General features: G+C 49.4%; 2 protein-coding genes across 4 annotated transcripts in view; one reads left to right on the forward strand and one right to left on the reverse strand.

Moving 5' to 3' along the window:
• Nucleotides 1–720: 720 nt before the first annotated feature.
• ALAS1 (5'-aminolevulinate synthase 1) lies at nt 721–7,867 on the forward strand. Its single transcript, XM_048071714.2, has 10 exons — nt 721–1,007; nt 1,635–1,841; nt 2,777–2,932; nt 3,015–3,237; nt 3,683–3,867; nt 4,482–4,661; nt 4,833–4,997; nt 6,099–6,367; nt 6,853–7,015; nt 7,582–7,867. Exons 1-10 carry the CDS (start codon nt 809–811, stop codon nt 7,740–7,742), a joined length of 1,908 nt encoding a protein of 635 aa, XP_047927671.2. The 5' UTR covers nt 721–808; the 3' UTR covers nt 7,743–7,867.
• Nucleotides 7,581–15,968, reverse strand: part of TWF2 (twinfilin actin binding protein 2) — a 35,070-nt gene continuing 26,682 nt past the window's right edge. For all 3 annotated transcript variants that reach the window (XM_067003437.1, XM_067003439.1, XM_067003438.1), the window contains one exon: nt 7,581–15,633. In XM_067003437.1, coding sequence (XP_066859538.1) covers nt 15,466–15,633 — 168 coding nt within the window. In that variant the 3' untranslated portion in view covers nt 7,581–15,465. The remainder of the gene's footprint in view (nt 15,634–15,968) is intronic.

Consider the following 15,968-nt stretch of genomic DNA (forward strand, 5'->3'; position numbering starts at 1 on the left):
AAAGAGAGAAACTTCACCGTTCACTGCAAACCAGAGGATGCAAGATTCGACTTCGCTTTGCCGCTGCCATTTTCACGAGGGTATTATTAACCTCCAAACCCTGACCGTTGGCACCGCGCCTCAAAAACGAGGCAGCCTGAGCACCTCCGCCAGCGGAACGGCGAGGGCCGGGGTCCTGCCGCCACCGGTGAGCCCCCCGGCTGCTCGAGGGCTCTGCGGGGCAGGGGGGACAGGCGCCAGGGGACACCGGAGGCGCTGGGTTTCCGCCAAGGGCGCCCGAGCACCAGGCACAAGCGCAGAAGCTGGGCTTTCTTCTTTACGGAAAGGGTTGTGAGGCACTGGAATGGGCTGCCCAGGGCCGTGGTTCAGTCACCATCCCTGAGGTCTTTAAGAGACGTTTAGATGTAGAGCTCAGTGATACGGTTCAGTGGAGGACTTGTTAGTGTTAGGTCAGAGGCTGGACTCGGTGGTCTTGGAGGTCTGTTCCAACCTAGATGATTCTGTGATTCTGGGGTTCTGGAATTCTGTGAAGCGCGGTCGCTGCCCGCTCACGGCCCCCTCACGGTCCAGTCCCCCCCCGCCGAGCTCCCCCAGGCCCCGCCCCCACCCCTCAGGACGCCCCGCCCCACGCGCTCCCGCGCCTGCGCCCTTAGGGGCTTGGCGGCGGGTTGGCCGCAGCGCGCCTGCGCGGCGCCGGGCGGGGCTATATAAGGGGCAGCGGCTGTGCCCGCGAGCGGGCGGTGTGCCGGGTGTGCGGCCGGGGCGTCACTTCCGGGCTGCCAGCTGAGGCGACGAGGAAGCTGAGGCGATGGAGGCGGTGGTGCGGCGCTGCCCGTTCCTGGCCCGCGTCTCGCAGGCCTTCCTGCAGAAGGCCGGGCCCTCGCTGCTGCTCTACGCCCAGCACTGCCCCAAGATGATGGAGGCGGCACCCCCGGCTGCCGCCCGAGGCCTAGCCGGCTCCGCCGCCCGCGGGCAGCAGGCGGGGGAGACCCCCGCGGCCCAGCCGGGTGAGTAGGGGCCCCCCCGCGCCAGGGGCAGGCGGCCCTTCCGGGGGCCGCGATCGGGCCCTGCGGCCGCGGAGAGGCCGAGCTGCCCTTGAACGGCAGCTGTGGCACGTCGCGGGAGAAGCTTCTGGAAGGGCCGGCTTTCTCGATGAGGGTTGCTTAATGCCCCGGGCGCCCGCGGTGATTAAACGCGGGTGCTGTCAGCCCGTCTCGGAGATCAGGGACGGGCAGCTTTGGCGTGCTGACGGCGAGGCCGTCGGCCTCCCTCACGCCCGAGCGGCTTGTCGTTGGACTTGGTACCGCCCCTTGGGGCGCTCCTGCCCTGGCACTAAGGACAAAGAGCTGAGGCAGCGAAGGGGTGGCAGGAAACAACTGAAGCCTTCGAAATAAAAATCTGCTCTTTTGGGATGAAGGAGAGGTTTTTATCCTGAGAAGGGTACTTTGCTGCATCAGGGATCTTAAATCAGGTGCCCGTTGGGTGTTCATACTTGTATAAATAAGATGTGAGCACTCGGTTAAATAATTCTTAGTGGCTTGTGCTAAATTATTTGCTAGAATAGTGGATAGGAAAGCTCAAGTCACTATTAAGATGATGAAACTGAAGTGCTTTCATTTCTGTGCCTTCCTCAGAGGGCAAAAATGCCAAAGATGTGGCCCAGCAGAGTACAGATGGATCCCAGCCACCTGCTGGCCACCCGCCTGCTGCTGCTGGCCATAGCTCTGCTATGAAATGCCCGTTCCTGGCAGCTCAGATGAGCCACAAGAACAGCAATGTATTCTGCAAAGCCAGCATTGAACTTCAAGAGGATGTGAAGGAAATGCAGGCGGACAGGAAAGGTATGTATTGTGTGTGCCAAAGTGTTGGCTCCTTCCTAGAACCTTTGGTGCTCGACTTTCCTCTGTTGTGTGCCAAGTCTGACAGTTGCTGCTTACGCTGTGTGGGTAGGGTTATGGTAAATTGCAGTAAAAACTTGTTGAGGAATGCACGTGTTAATGGCATACCTGCAGAGTTGTGCGGTGATTGCCCTCAGTAATCTTGATGCAGGAATTCTTTAGACCATATTTTGATGCCTTGGTTCTAAACGTGTGAATCAAGCTGTTTGTGCACCCAAAGCAGGTGCTTGGGATCGAAGAGAGCCTTACCAGGGTGCTGGTATAAATGAGGATGGTATATCCAGAGACGGAAGAAACACTGTCAGGGTATTACACAAATAGCAGAATGAATCCAAGCTGGAAAGCAAGCAAGCAACTAACTGGTTTTTGGTTTATGGAACTACTGGGTGTTACAGGCTGGCTTGCAGTCTGATGTAGAAGGGCTGTCCTTCAAAGGAAGGAACTTTTCATCAATACTTGTAAAACCTTGCTGTCTGTCTCAGAGAGGAAGCCTGTCTTCTTTTTATTTCTTAGCAGAACAAAGTACTAGAATGGAAAGAAAGCTGCCAACCTTAATTCTGCCTTCAGTTACCAATGTACTGATTTTCAGATGAGTGCTGTAGCTCTATAGGGTGGGTTTTTGAGTCATGCTGAATCAATTGTGTTATAAGGTAACTACATCAAATGTTGTCATTGATTAGAAAGATTTTCCTTTTGTCTCATACAATGCAAAGTTAGAAGCAGATGCAGTAGCTGATCCCAGCAGGAGTCTTTAGATTCAGGTATGTGCTTTCTAAAGAATGAAGAGTTAAGCTACTTAAAGTGTTGCAGTGTTGAACTCAACTCAGAAACCTCTATTTGAAACTGATTAGCTTGACATAATTCATTGACGTCTGTAGGTAAAGAATTTGCCGATGTAACAACTACTTCCACAGTGAGGAACACTGAGACAGAGGGAGAAGAGCAGAGTGGCTTGCTCAAGAGGTTTAACGATATTATGCTGAAGCAAAGACCTGAGAGTGTGTCTCATCTGCTTCAGGATAACTTGCCAAAATGTAAGATAATATAGCAAAACCCTCACAGACCTGATCCCTTGTGATTTTTTTTTCCTGTGTGCTGAAGTCTGTCTCATTTCAGCCATATCCACCTTCCAGTATGATCAGTTCTTTGAGAGAAAGATAGATGAAAAGAAGAAAGATCATACCTATCGAGTATTCAAAACAGTGAACCGAAAGGCACAGATCTTTCCCATGGCAGATGACTACTCTGATTCTCTGATCACCAAGAAGGAGGTGTCCGTCTGGTGCAGCAACGATTATCTGGGCATGAGTCGTCATCCCCGTGTGTGTGGAGCAGTTATGTGAGTAGTGCCATATTAAGGGTCATTCACAAGCCTAGGGTGCTCTGCAGAAGCTTTTGTAGGAAGACGTCTGAAGAACTGACCTCTGCGCTATGCTACGTAACCTGCTTCTAGTGTTGTTATAATCAAGTTCCTCTTGAGTTAGAGTAGATAAATTTCTACTGCTGTAGAACCAAATAGTATTTACTTGCCAGTCCATGACCTCACTTGATTTTTTTCCTCAAACTTCTAAATACTACTGGACAAACTGGATGGTACATTGTAGCTGTACTGATTCCTTAGCTTACTGAACCCCTGAGTTGTGCTGTTTGCTCAAGACCTTAAAACTAACAGCAGCTTTTGACAGCTAGTTCCACTTTAAGACAATATTGATTAGGTACTAGAATGTCTTGAGCAATGATCCTGTGGTGCTCAGTAACACTGTCTTTCTCTGGGACCTTTGTAGGGATACTCTGAAACAGCATGGTGCTGGAGCAGGAGGCACAAGAAATATTTCGGGAACAAGCAAATTTCATGTTGATTTGGAGAAAGAACTAGCTGATCTTCATGGAAAAGATGCAGCACTGCTGTTCTCTTCCTGTTTTGTAGCCAATGATTCCACCCTCTTCACTCTAGCTAAAATGCTGCCAGGTGAGATCTCAAAGTGCATCTTGTATTTACCACAAAAACAAACTCATACACAGCAGTTGGGAGTATGTGTTGCAAATGGCCACCCAAAGTGGGGGGGATTCATCCTACTCAACCAGAAGAGTATATTTTTTTTAAATGCTATAAATTGTGTGCAGCTTGTGCGAGTCATAGTTGTAGCCTACTGAGACTGAATAGGCTGCTATGAACTGCGGAAGGAATTGAGCAAAAAGCACTGGGTCTTTTACTTTCACTTAAATTGTACCTGAAAATGAGGCAGTAGGGATGTAGTATCCTTACACCTGAGGGTGCGAATTTGTCTCCCTCTGATGTAGTTCAGGACAGGTTTGCTTTAACTCCAGAAGTTGTTACATAAAGTGTTAAGGACTTGGAAGAACCCTTCTGCATTTCTTTAGGCTCAAATTTCTATTGGTTTAGACACAAAAAAAGTAAGCCTTAAATACTATTCTTGCCTTATGATTTTTAACTTTTTCCTCTGGCCAAGAGAACTTTCTAGAACTTTCTCTTGCTGCTTGAGCACTTAACCGTGTGTGAAATGATGCTGGGAATTAGCCAGTGCTTTCTGTACTTGACTTGTAACTGGGTTGTTCCCTCAGGCTGTGAGATCTACTCTGATTCTGGAAACCATGCCTCCATGATCCAGGGGATTCGGAACAGCAGGGTACCGAAACACATATTTCGCCATAATGATGTCAGTCATCTTCGAGAACTATTGAAGAAGTCTGATCCATCTACCCCTAAAATTGTTGCATTTGAAACTGTGCACTCAATGGATGGTAAGGTGGCATAAACTCCTCTCTCCTTCCAGTGCAGTCAGCGCTCAAATCATCTGTGTTTTGGGTCTAAAAGTAGATTTGTTATCTAAACCCTTACAGCATTTTAGCGCAATGTTTATCCAAGTTGAATACAGGGAATCCTAAGCTGCCTACTGGTGCTTTGGTCTGTAGGTGCTGTCTGCCCTCTGGAAGAGCTGTGTGATGTGGCCCACGAACACGGAGCAATCACTTTTGTGGACGAAGTGCATGCTGTGGGGCTGTATGGAGCTCGAGGTGGCGGTATCGGAGACCGGGATGGAATCATGCACAAGATGGACATCATCTCTGGAACGCTTGGTATGCGTGGCCTGGTGGTTTCACAGCAGCTTATGTATTCTAAGGCAGTAAAGCTTCTGAGCAGCCAAATTAAGTGGGTTAGCTCAAAATCAGTCTATTGAAATGAACTTGCTAAGGATTTATGGGGGGGTAGTGTTTTTCAGAAAGCCCAAAGGATTTAAGTATGTACTGCATTTTGGAAAGTATTTAAGCTACTTACCTTGCCTTACTAATCAGCAAAGGCAGCATTATTGCTTTAACAAGCTAGCAAAAAAAATCCTTTTTGTAGCATATTGTACAAGTCCTGAGGAAATTCAGGTGAGAAGGATAGTAAGGTAGTACTCTATACTTAGTAGTACTTGGTTCTTTTATATGAAATGGAGTGCTCCTAATCCAGAAACCTGAGATGGGGAGTTACATAAAAAGACTTGGCAAGAACTGAAGCAACTGCTATTATCAAAGTAGAATGCAGGCTTGGGTGTAAGTTTACTGCTGCAAATTGGAAAGGTTTTTCTAAACAGCTTCCCAAACATACAACTTACCAGGAAAGCTAATGTCTCAAACTCTTACTGACTTGTTACAGCCTAATACAAATAGAATTCCTCACCAGACACCATGTTTTTATCTGTTGCTCTGTTCTGGTACCTGAGCATTCCCCCCGTGTTTGGAAAAGAGGGACTTGTATTCACCACAGTAACAACAATGAGTGCTCCTTAGGAGTGTAGACTATTTCTAGCATCTCTGGAACAGATTACTTTAAATCTGTTGAGAGACTTAGTGTTGATCTTCTAGGGTCACTACAGAAGTCTGTGCTTGATGATTGTACTTAAAAGTTCTTTCCCAAAATCAGAATTTGAATGTTTGAGATGATCTTGAGCTGTGCTTGCTGTGTAATAACTGTCCCAATTGTTACTGGGACAGGTTTTAAAAACAAAGCTGCAACATGTGCTGAGTAAATACAAGATTGGGGGGGGGGGCTGGAACTGTTGCCTGCTGTGTACTTAATGTTGTCAAAATAACTCAATCCTTATAAGCGAAAATGAAGTAAGGCTGTAATACTTCAAGCTGTTCTAATGGGTGGAAGGAATAAGTTGGGATGATTTTACTTTTCTATTTTCTTAGGCAAAGCATTTGGTTGTGTAGGAGGATACATCTCCAGTACAAGTTCCCTGATAGACACTGTTCGTTCATATGCTGCTGGCTTTATCTTCACAACATCCCTGCCACCCATGCTCTTAGCTGGTGCCCTAGAATCTGTCCGAACTCTGAAGAGTGCAGAGGGGCAAGTGCTGAGGCGCCAGCACCAACGCAATGTGAAGCTTATGAGACAAATGCTGATGGATGCAGGGCTTCCTGTGGTGCACTGCCCAAGTCACATCATTCCAGTAAGGGTGAGTACTAGGATATCTCTGACACAGGACCACGGTGCCTGTTTTCATGGCTATGATCACATTGTTTCCAGGTATTAATAAACATTCACAAAGTTCAAACCTGCCATAGTGTTCAGCAGTGATGTGCTAGGAGTCTGGCTTACCTTCCTTGTCTGAATAAGGCTGTGATTAAGCAGACTTCTGCCTGATAAAAATGTTGTAAAGCACAATGGTAGTGTACAAAACCCACCATCTAACAGTATAGAGAAATCAAAGATAGTGGTAATAAGCCAGTAAAAAGAAGAGTTCAGGTATTAACAGTTACCTGCTAAGGCCCGGAGGGCACTAGAGTAAAAGCTTTTAGTCTTTGTCTGATGCATGTTCTGTTTAGTGGGCACAAGGAAGCCTAGTCGTGCTTGACTCATGTGGCTGGCAAAGTTGGGCTGACAACTCTGCTACCTTACATGTTTTTGTTAATCTTAAAACTTTATGATTTTGAATTTCAGGTTGCAGATGCTGCTAAAAATACAGAGATCTGTGACAGGCTAATGAGCCAACACAGCATCTATGTCCAAGCAATCAACTACCCCACAGTCCCCCGTGGAGAAGAGCTGCTACGTATTGCCCCTACACCTCACCATACCCCTCAGATGATGAGTTATTTTCTTGGTGAGTGGTGCAGTGGAAACTCTGGGCTGTCTATGCGCTCTCAATATTAAAGACTAGGAAATAGTTCAAATTTAAATTGTATTAGCTGGACAATGTCTTTCCACTGCTGCAGCATACATAGCACACTTCTGTACTTAACTGGCTTTGAGCATGACCTGTGAAAGCCAGCATGCTGTGACCTAGAATAGTGTGCAAGCCCAGTGCAGTCCTACATACAGCTGGTTCCATCCCAGCCATTTCTGGGGATCTGTTTGCATTGTCCAAACCAATCTTTACTTGTTAGGAGGGGGAGGGGTGTCCAGAGAAATCTGCTGTGCTCAGCTGAGCTTTTAATCTGTCTTAAACACTGATCTTTATGGGGGAAGCAGTTACTCTTGTATCCTGTCAGAAGAGGTAGTGTGAGCATACCTTTTTAAGGTGAAGGCTTTACTGCAGTCCAGTCACATTGTGTCAGACAATTCCTATAGCTTCCTTTGCTAGGAGAATAGGTATGCTGATGCTTCTGTTGTGCTGCTTCTCTAAAGTGATTTGATGTTATATGACTTGAACTTTTCTGTTTATAACAGAAAAACTGCTGGCTACATGGAAGGATGTTGGTCTGGAGCTGAAACCACACTCATCAGCTGAATGTAACTTCTGTAGAAGACCCCTACATTTTGAAGTGATGAGTGAACGGGAAAGATCTTACTTCAGTGGAATGAGCAAACTAGTATCTGTCAGTGCATGAAAGTAATGGTGTTAATCTTACTCTCATCTAGTTCTAGTACCCAGTCAGTAGCATTTTTAAATTGCTTATAAGCATTTTAATCATAGTTAAAGCACTAAGCTCTGAAAATAAATTTCTAGAGCCACTGTTTAGTTGTATTTTTATTTTTCATATTCAGCTTCCATAAGATGAATTGTCAGTGGTTAAAAGGACATCCCTGGAATAAAAAGTGATCTACACTGACCTTCATCTGAAGTACTGCCTTCTCAATGAGTGTAAACCAGAACTTTCAGTAGCATTTCCTTGTGTAGTGTGAGGGATGAGTTTATCTATTAAAAGAAGGCTTACAGGTACTTAAAGCTCCTCAGGAACTTCTACCTTAAATTTGTTGAGGCTATGTCTAGGCTCCCCTCTGCTTCTCCATTCTTTCACATGGGTTTTGTGGGCATCTAGCCCTGTGGTACGCTCCATGTACATCCTAATTCTATCTGGGAGTGGGTGTAAAGCATTATGCCTTATCCCTGGGCTGTTATTTTTTTAGTCAGTCCCAGGGCACCTTACATGTTGGGAGGTGCTAACCCGTATCAGTACAAACAAAGGTTAGGATAGTGCTATACAGAAGCTGAGATGGGATGTTCTTAACCACTCATGAGCTACAGAAGGGTGCAACATTCACAACAGTTCTGGCAACACATGGGTGCTACTCCCTCAGGGCCCTGAGGGAGCCGAACAGCCTGTGCCATGTGGGCAGGGAAGCAGGTCTAGTGTTCGCCAAGGCAGCTACAGTCAGCAAGCAGAAATCAGCTGTCAGGTGTTGATAGCCCAAGAACTAATGCAGTTTAGGTTTTAGGTGCTTAGGTTTTGCAGTAAGCCAAGTCTCTAGAGGTTGCCCCTGAGCTGTAGTCAGAACTTTAAAGCTAGCAGATGTGTTGATGTATGCACAGAAACTTAGTATATTCTTACTTAAGATACGCTGCAGTATGAGCAGGAGAGCATTTAGAAGGGGTTCTGCTAGCAGCCCTCTGCTGCTTTACTCTTGGTTAGCTGTGTGCAGGGTAGTCTCACACAGGTGCTCCCACCTGAGTGCTCAGCAGGGTCCTTTTTTGTACCTGAGAAGCATTCTGTTGTTTCAAGAGGAAAATTGCCAATGGGATTTAATAAGTGGTATTTTGTGACTGCTTGACACAGTTCTTTTTTTCTTTAAAAAAAAAAAGTCAGGGTGTAATGCCCTAGGAAGGGAGGGCCTTATATACCATGATATGGATGGGAGGTGCAAGGTTGCTTGTGGTTGCCCAAGTTCACTCCAGTTGCGTGTTCTTTCATGTGTGCTCCACACTAACCTTCAGTGGAAAATCTGCTTATCAGTGAGCACTTCCTAATAATTCAGGTCTTTGAGAGAAGTAGCTTGTAATAGAATATCAATGCAGCTTTTGCAACCTCTGACAATTTGCATGTCAATTAGGCAACAGGCCTATGTAATGCTTTCATGAATAGCAAGTGCATACTTTAATCAGGGAGAAGTAGTTCCAAGTATGTATGTAGCAATATGGGTGAATATATGTATTGAGAGGACACTATTGTCATGAAGTCTAGAGCAGAGCACAACACTACTTTTTTCATGCAGTGGTGTGTCCTTTAACTGCTACAGGCACGTTTTCACAAGTTACTGCACAACTCTTGCTTTCAGGAGGTAACAAGTCCCCCTGGCACTGGCTGTTGCTGTTATTATTGCTGTCAATATTGCAGTAATATTACTGTAATATTACAAAGCCACTTTTGGGAGTTAGACTGTAGTCAATCTGCAGACATCACCTCCACCCATTGGCAATCACCAGTACTTTCAGTATGTACTGAAGGACACTGTTTTTCCTGAAAGAATTCCTTTCAAAAGACTCAGCTTCCTAAGTCAATGAGTTCCATTTAAAAAGTCACTTGCAAGCCAGGCAAGTGCCTACTGCCTCCGCCTGGCACAGTGTCGCACGGAAGGGCAGGAACTACCTGACCTCAGGCACTAGGATTAATACGGCAATTTAGGTCTATTGCTAAACAAGGCAGTTGATAAAGTAGCTTGCTAAAACCCACCCCCAGATTATGGTGTATGCAAGCAGTTTCTTTGCTACTCCCAAGGGATTAGCTTTCACTTGCTGTGACATTAACCTGATCTTACTAAGGCATGTTCCAGAGCTACTTGAAGGAAAATGTAGTGCCCCACCCTGGTTTCCTTGCATTGCAACAAGCAGCTTGTGGCTAAGGCTTCGTGAATGTGCAGCTCCATTGCACATCTCTTCTCATTAGATACTAAGTTGTATTAGTAACTTGAGACATAGCTATAAAGCTGCAGGTCCTTCAAGATCCTCATCATCCTTTCCTTGATGAGTGCCATAATGCACCTTTGATGACGTTTGGAGTGTAAGCAATCCATATGTGGATGGGGACATGTTGACTAATCTATAGCCACAAGCCAAAAGTATAAGGTTACTTGCATTTCTAGTTTCTTCACTGATAGCATTCAAACTTGGACCAACACATTTTGTATACCAGCTAATAGAGCCGATTTTTTTTTCTTCTAGTTCTCATAGCAGGTTCTCCACACTCCTTCATGGTGCAGGGGAGAAGAAATAAGACAGAGAGGGCTCCAGCTATCAGAAATCTCAAACACAATTCCAAATTAGTTGCAGGTGAGAGCGGAATCCCAAGGTTCAAAACTAGCATTGTTTGCAGTGGCAGGAGCACAATGAGCATCAGCACGTGGTAGTCCGTCCCTCTGCACCCATTCACATCCCATGTGATAACTTATCTTCCAGTGCTGGTAAGCAAGGGTGTGAAGGTAGAAGCAGAGCGCAGTAAGAGACTGGCAGAGATGTTCGTCACAACTGCGAAAAGTGACAGAGCCAATGGCACACAGGATATATTTCCTCCATTGAAAAGGACAAAGAATGAATAAACAAACACATATTGTTTCCCAGCAAACAAAGCTTGAATGGTGGGTTGCATAACTACTGATGGTTACATAAGCACTAGTTTGGCTTCTGGAAAATAACTGGTAAAAGATGTTTAAAGCTGGGGACAAATAGTCCATAGCACTGACAGAGTAAGCAAGCAAGAACGCAGCTGTACAGACTGTTAAGATTTGTCTGGGAACCCATAGGGGCAAATAATTCATCCAGCTGAGTGTTGCATAGCCTTAATCTCATATCCTCTATTTCTCAACCTATTTACGTAACAGAGAAACTCCAGGCAGTGCAATGCAGTAAAAGCATCCTGAACGCAAGCAAAAGCACCCACCACTGGGGCAGTGGTCAGGCCAGCAGGCCCTGACATCCTCTGCCGCCTCCACCCAATGATGTGATGAAAACCCAATGCACCTTCTAGGCCTGGAGGTAGTCCCTCTGGTGGGGAGGAGGAGATACTCGGTGCAGACCTAATGCCACAGCCCCCTCCAAGGCAAGCCACCAGCCTGCCTGGTCAGCGCAGCTGGTCCTGAGCTGCTGTCAGGAGACACAAGCACCATGGGGCAGAGTCCCCACAGGGATTTCCGGCCATGCCATTGTCCTTGTGTCACTGCTGGTGGTCATTTGTGCTGCTGGATGCTGCTTGGGGGCCACCTGAGCAGGAGCAGCCCTTGCCTGGGCATCGAGGCATCCTAGACAGGAATAATAATAATAATAATAATAATAATAATAATAATTAATAATAGCATTATTAATGCTGCCAGATCCACACCTCTGTCATATCTCTGCTGCCCTGCAGACACATATTTTGGGGCACATCTCTTGCTGTGGTGAACAAGGTGGTGAAGAAGTCTTCTCTCCCGGCACAGACGGGCCCACAAAGATCTGAGCGGGTGCTCCTGAGGGCCTGACCAGCCCACGTCGCCTGTGTTCACATGGACAGCTCTCAGCTACATGTCGGTAAGGGGTCGGTCCTGGGTCCAGTGCTGTTTAATATCTTCATCAATGATATAGACAGTGGGATTGAGTGCACCCTCAGCAAGTTTGCAGATGACACCAAGCTGAGAGGTACAGCTGATACGCCAGAAGGAAGGGATGCCATCCAAAGGGACCTGGACAACCTTGAGAAGTGGGCCTGTGAGAACCTACTGAGGTTCAACAAGTCCAAGTGTAAGGTGCTGAACCTGGGCCAGGGCAATCCCAGACAGGAGGACAGACTGGGAGAAGAGCTCATTGAGAGCAGCCCTGCAGAGAAGGACTTGGGGGCTCTGGTGGATGAGAAGCTCGACATGAGCCAGCAGTGCGCGCTTGCAGCCCAGAAGGCCAACCGCGTCCTGGGCTGTGTTGAAAGGAGTGGCCAGCAGGGGAGGGAGGTGATTGTCCCCCTCTGCTCTGCCCTCATGAGGCCCCACCTGGAGTGCTGCATCCAGGTCTGGGGCCCCCAGCACAAGAAGGATGTGGGGCTGTTAGAGCGGGTCCAGAGGAGGGCCACAAAGCTGATCAGAGGCTGGATCAGCTCTCCTATGAAGAAAGGCTGAGAGAGCTGGGGGTGTTCAGCCTGCAGAAGAGAAGGCTCCGTGGCGACCTCATTGCAGCTTTCAAATAATTCAAGGGGGCTTCTTATAAAAGAGATGGAGTGCGAATTTTTGCTTCCTCAGATAATGACAGGAGGTTTGGAGGAAAGTCTTCACTCAGAGGGTGGTGAGGCCCTGGCCCAGGCTGCCCAGAGAAGCTGTGGATGCCCCATCCCTGGAGGTGTTCAAGGCCAGGTTGGATGGGGCTTTGAGCAACCTGATCTAGTGGGTGGTGTCCCTGCCCATGGCAGGGGGGTTGGAACTGGGTGATCTTTAAGGTCCCTTCCAACCTGAGCCATTCTGAGTTTCTATGAGAGCCGGAGCAGGGTGAGGCGGTGGCACAGTATACCCCAGCTGGGTGCAGAGGGGCAGCAGTCCGGTTTGGGGGTGCTTGAGCTGAGCCAGGGAATTGCTGTGTGTGGAGCTGGGACTGGCTTTTTAACCCAGTTTCCAAACAAAACTGATCACATGCAATAATTGGTGCTCTGCCTGCTCTTTATCCAACTCCTCTCCTGCCCCCGTAACTCTTCAGCACCCTGTTTCAACCCAAACTGGCAGAGGGTGAGTTTCTGATGCTCTTGAATCCTGCCAGCCCTCCTCCCCGCCATACACCAGGGTGGCAAACCTGCTCTGGGCGCAGGATTCATGACCAGGGCACAGGATGCAGCAAGCACCCAGAGCAGAGCCAACCGACTGGAGACACACTGTCATTATTTGAATTACCCAGAAATGCACGGGAGAGTCAAGGACAGCTTACTACATATGAAAATGAGAACTGCAGACTATATGAAAAGGAAAAAGTGCACAGTTCTGACCGGGGCTGGGGGTGAGGACCTGGCCCAGGATGCAGGCAGACCGTCTTCCCAACCGATCTCGGCTCAGCATCCCCTGGCCTGATCCAGCATTAAAATGTTGCTGCGTGCAAAAGGACTGCCCCTGCCCCAGCTTACAGCATAAAAGCCGCTTGGGAGGGGTGCACCCATGAAGCAGAGCAAGGGAAAGCAGGGCTGAGCACCACAGGCGGCTGCAGGGGAGTGCAGGGGGTGACGGTTGCTCGCTCAGGGCTGGCAGCACCTGAGCAATTCCCTCTGCAGAGGGACAGGAGAGGACCAAGGGGACGAGACCGCCGAGCCGGAGCCATCAGAGGAGCTTCACTTCCTGATATAAGGGCAAATCTGGGGACTCCGGCAGCCCCCAAAGAGTGGCAGGGCAGCAGACTGTTTTAAAAATACTTTATTCTTTAGAAAATACAGCGTTCAGTACAGTATGCTCTGCTCCCCCCAGCCTTCACACCCCACCTTGCCAGGGCACCCTGGCTCCTGCAGCCAGCACCCCAACATGGTCAAGGCAATGTCGGCACATTCACCGGCGAGCAGGGAAGGGCGGGAGGCACAGCCCCGGTGTTTCCAGTGCCTGGAGAGTGCAGGGGGGAAGGCAGGCAGCTCTTGAGACCTCACTAGTACCCAGCAGCAAGGCACGCTCCCCCTACAAAATCCCCTCATGAAGCCAAAGCTGCAGCACCAACCTCGGCCCTTGGTGGCCAGGGACGTGCACCGTGCCCTAACCCAGCCCCGAACGGGAGAGGGGACAGCCCGCAGGCTGGGCAGAGCTGCTGAGGGACATGCCAGTGCTGCCAGCCTTCCCCACACCAGGATTTGGGGTAGCCCACAGAATTTTTAAGACAGGCTCAGGGCTTTATCCCATCTCCCACCCTGTTTCCTTGCAATTGTCCGTCCATCCCCTCCATCCCACAGGTGCCAGGACCAGAAGTTTCTCCCAGGAATGACAAAACTGAGGATCAGGGCAGAGTCAGGCCAGCCCCAGCCCCTGCTGCTGGCTTGCGATCACACCACAGACACCAAGACCCCCCCCCCCCATGCCAGTAAAACACAGGGAGGCGGATGAAGCAAACGGGGGAGGCTGAAGAACAAGGAGACGGTGCAGGTTGCAGGGATGCCATGGAACCAGTGCCGGCCCCCATCCTTAACCCAGCCTGGTCAGCGGGGTCAGGGCTGAGTCCGGGCTGTAACAGCTCCCTCCAAGGGAAAAGAATGTGGTTGGGTGGGGTCAAAAAGGGATCCAAACACTGCCAAAAGGCAGAGTAACTCTGCTCCAGGGTCAAGCTGACCTCAAGACTCACGGAAGACCTTCCACCTTACCCTTTTCCACCTAAAGAGAGCGATCAGAGGGGGAAGAAGAGCCGGGTACTGTCCTTCCTCCTCCTCTGCCCACCATCTGCATGCATGGCTGTGAAAAATAGGCTTTAAAATCTGCCTCTCTCTGTCCTGCCAGCACCGAGGACCAAGCTCAGACCTGAGGGGCTTCACAGCCACCCCGGCATGGGAGGCACTGGAGCAGGGCTCAAGAGCAGCACAGGGGGGCTGAGTGGGGCAGCTTCCTCTGTGGGAGCCCCCAAGGCAGCCACAAGCAGCATCAAGAGCAGGGCAGCTGGAAAACAAAAGCTGCTGCTTGGTTTCCAGTGCTCTGGCCACAAGGGCTGCTCCGTATGACATCAGGGAAGGAGAGGGGAAGGGAAGAGACATCTGCACTGCCTGAACTTCAAATTCCGATAAAATACAGGCTGGCTCTCATAAGAGACAAACTCTCCTGCCAGACGCTGAGGCCACAGCAGCAACGCCCACCCTGGAGGCATGGGGGCTTGGCTGCAGCCTGGCAGGGCCTGGATTACCGCAGGACTTGCATAGCAGGACTGCGCACACAGACGTGGTGAGCAAAGTCTGTAGGAAGGGGGAGCAGGGAAAGAAGCATTTCATGTTTTCAGCTATCAAGTCAATGCCAGATGTCATCTCCTTCCTTTGCATAGAGCAGCTTGCAGGTGAGTGAGTCCTTCACTTGGCGCAGGTAAACCAGGGGAAAGCAAGAGCAGCAGCTGTGATCCCACGTGGGACCAGAGCAGGCTGGGGACGTGGTCCCTGCTGCTCCTATCCTCCTCCAGCTGCCCCAAGGCTTGTGCAAGGACAGGGGGAAAGCAACACAAACACCTAGAACCTGCCCCCTCCCCACCACTCTACCCGTGAGTGAAACAGCCCGTCCTGATGCTCGAAAAGGAATGAGAAAGGAAAAAGGGGGCGAGGGGGAAGGCTGAGATGGAGGGAAAGATCTCCAGGTCAGCGGAAAGGCCTGGAAGCGGAGAGGTGGAAGCCGGGAAATGCCATAGGGATGCTGTCCGTTCACTGCCCGGTCCTGCCCCGTCCAGATCTAACTGTCTTCTCCATTCTCTCCCGGGCCTTTGATCAGCCGCTTCTGTCCCCGTTTCCCCACGGGCCCCTTGGGCTTGGCGAAGGCCTGCTTGAAGGCGTGCTGCTTGGGGTGCACCTCGTCATAGAGGAACTCGGCCGTCAGCTCAGCTCCATCATCGATCTCAATCTGCACACGGCAACAGAGCGTTAGTGGCTCCCGAGCTCTCCCCACCATCTCAGTTACCCAGGCTGGAAAAGGCCTTGAAGGTCACCAGGTCCAGCCACTGGCTGAGCTACCAAGTCCCTTGAAGTCCCCTAGTGCCATGCCCACATGTCTCTTGAATACCTCCTGGGATGGGGACTCCACCACCACCCTGGGCAGCCCGTTCCAGTGCTCCATCACCCTCTCCTCTCATCCCCTGCCTTGAGGGCACCAAAAGGCTGCTCCCCTCAGGGACACACAAAATCCTCTCTGATTTCATTGATAGGTCTGGGCACAAGGGGCGGGAGTGAAGGGGGCCT

Source organism: Anser cygnoides, chromosome 10 (assembly GCF_040182565.1).
Source record: "Anser cygnoides isolate HZ-2024a breed goose chromosome 10, Taihu_goose_T2T_genome, whole genome shotgun sequence".
NCBI classification, from domain to species: Eukaryota; Metazoa; Chordata; class Aves; order Anseriformes; family Anatidae; genus Anser; species Anser cygnoides.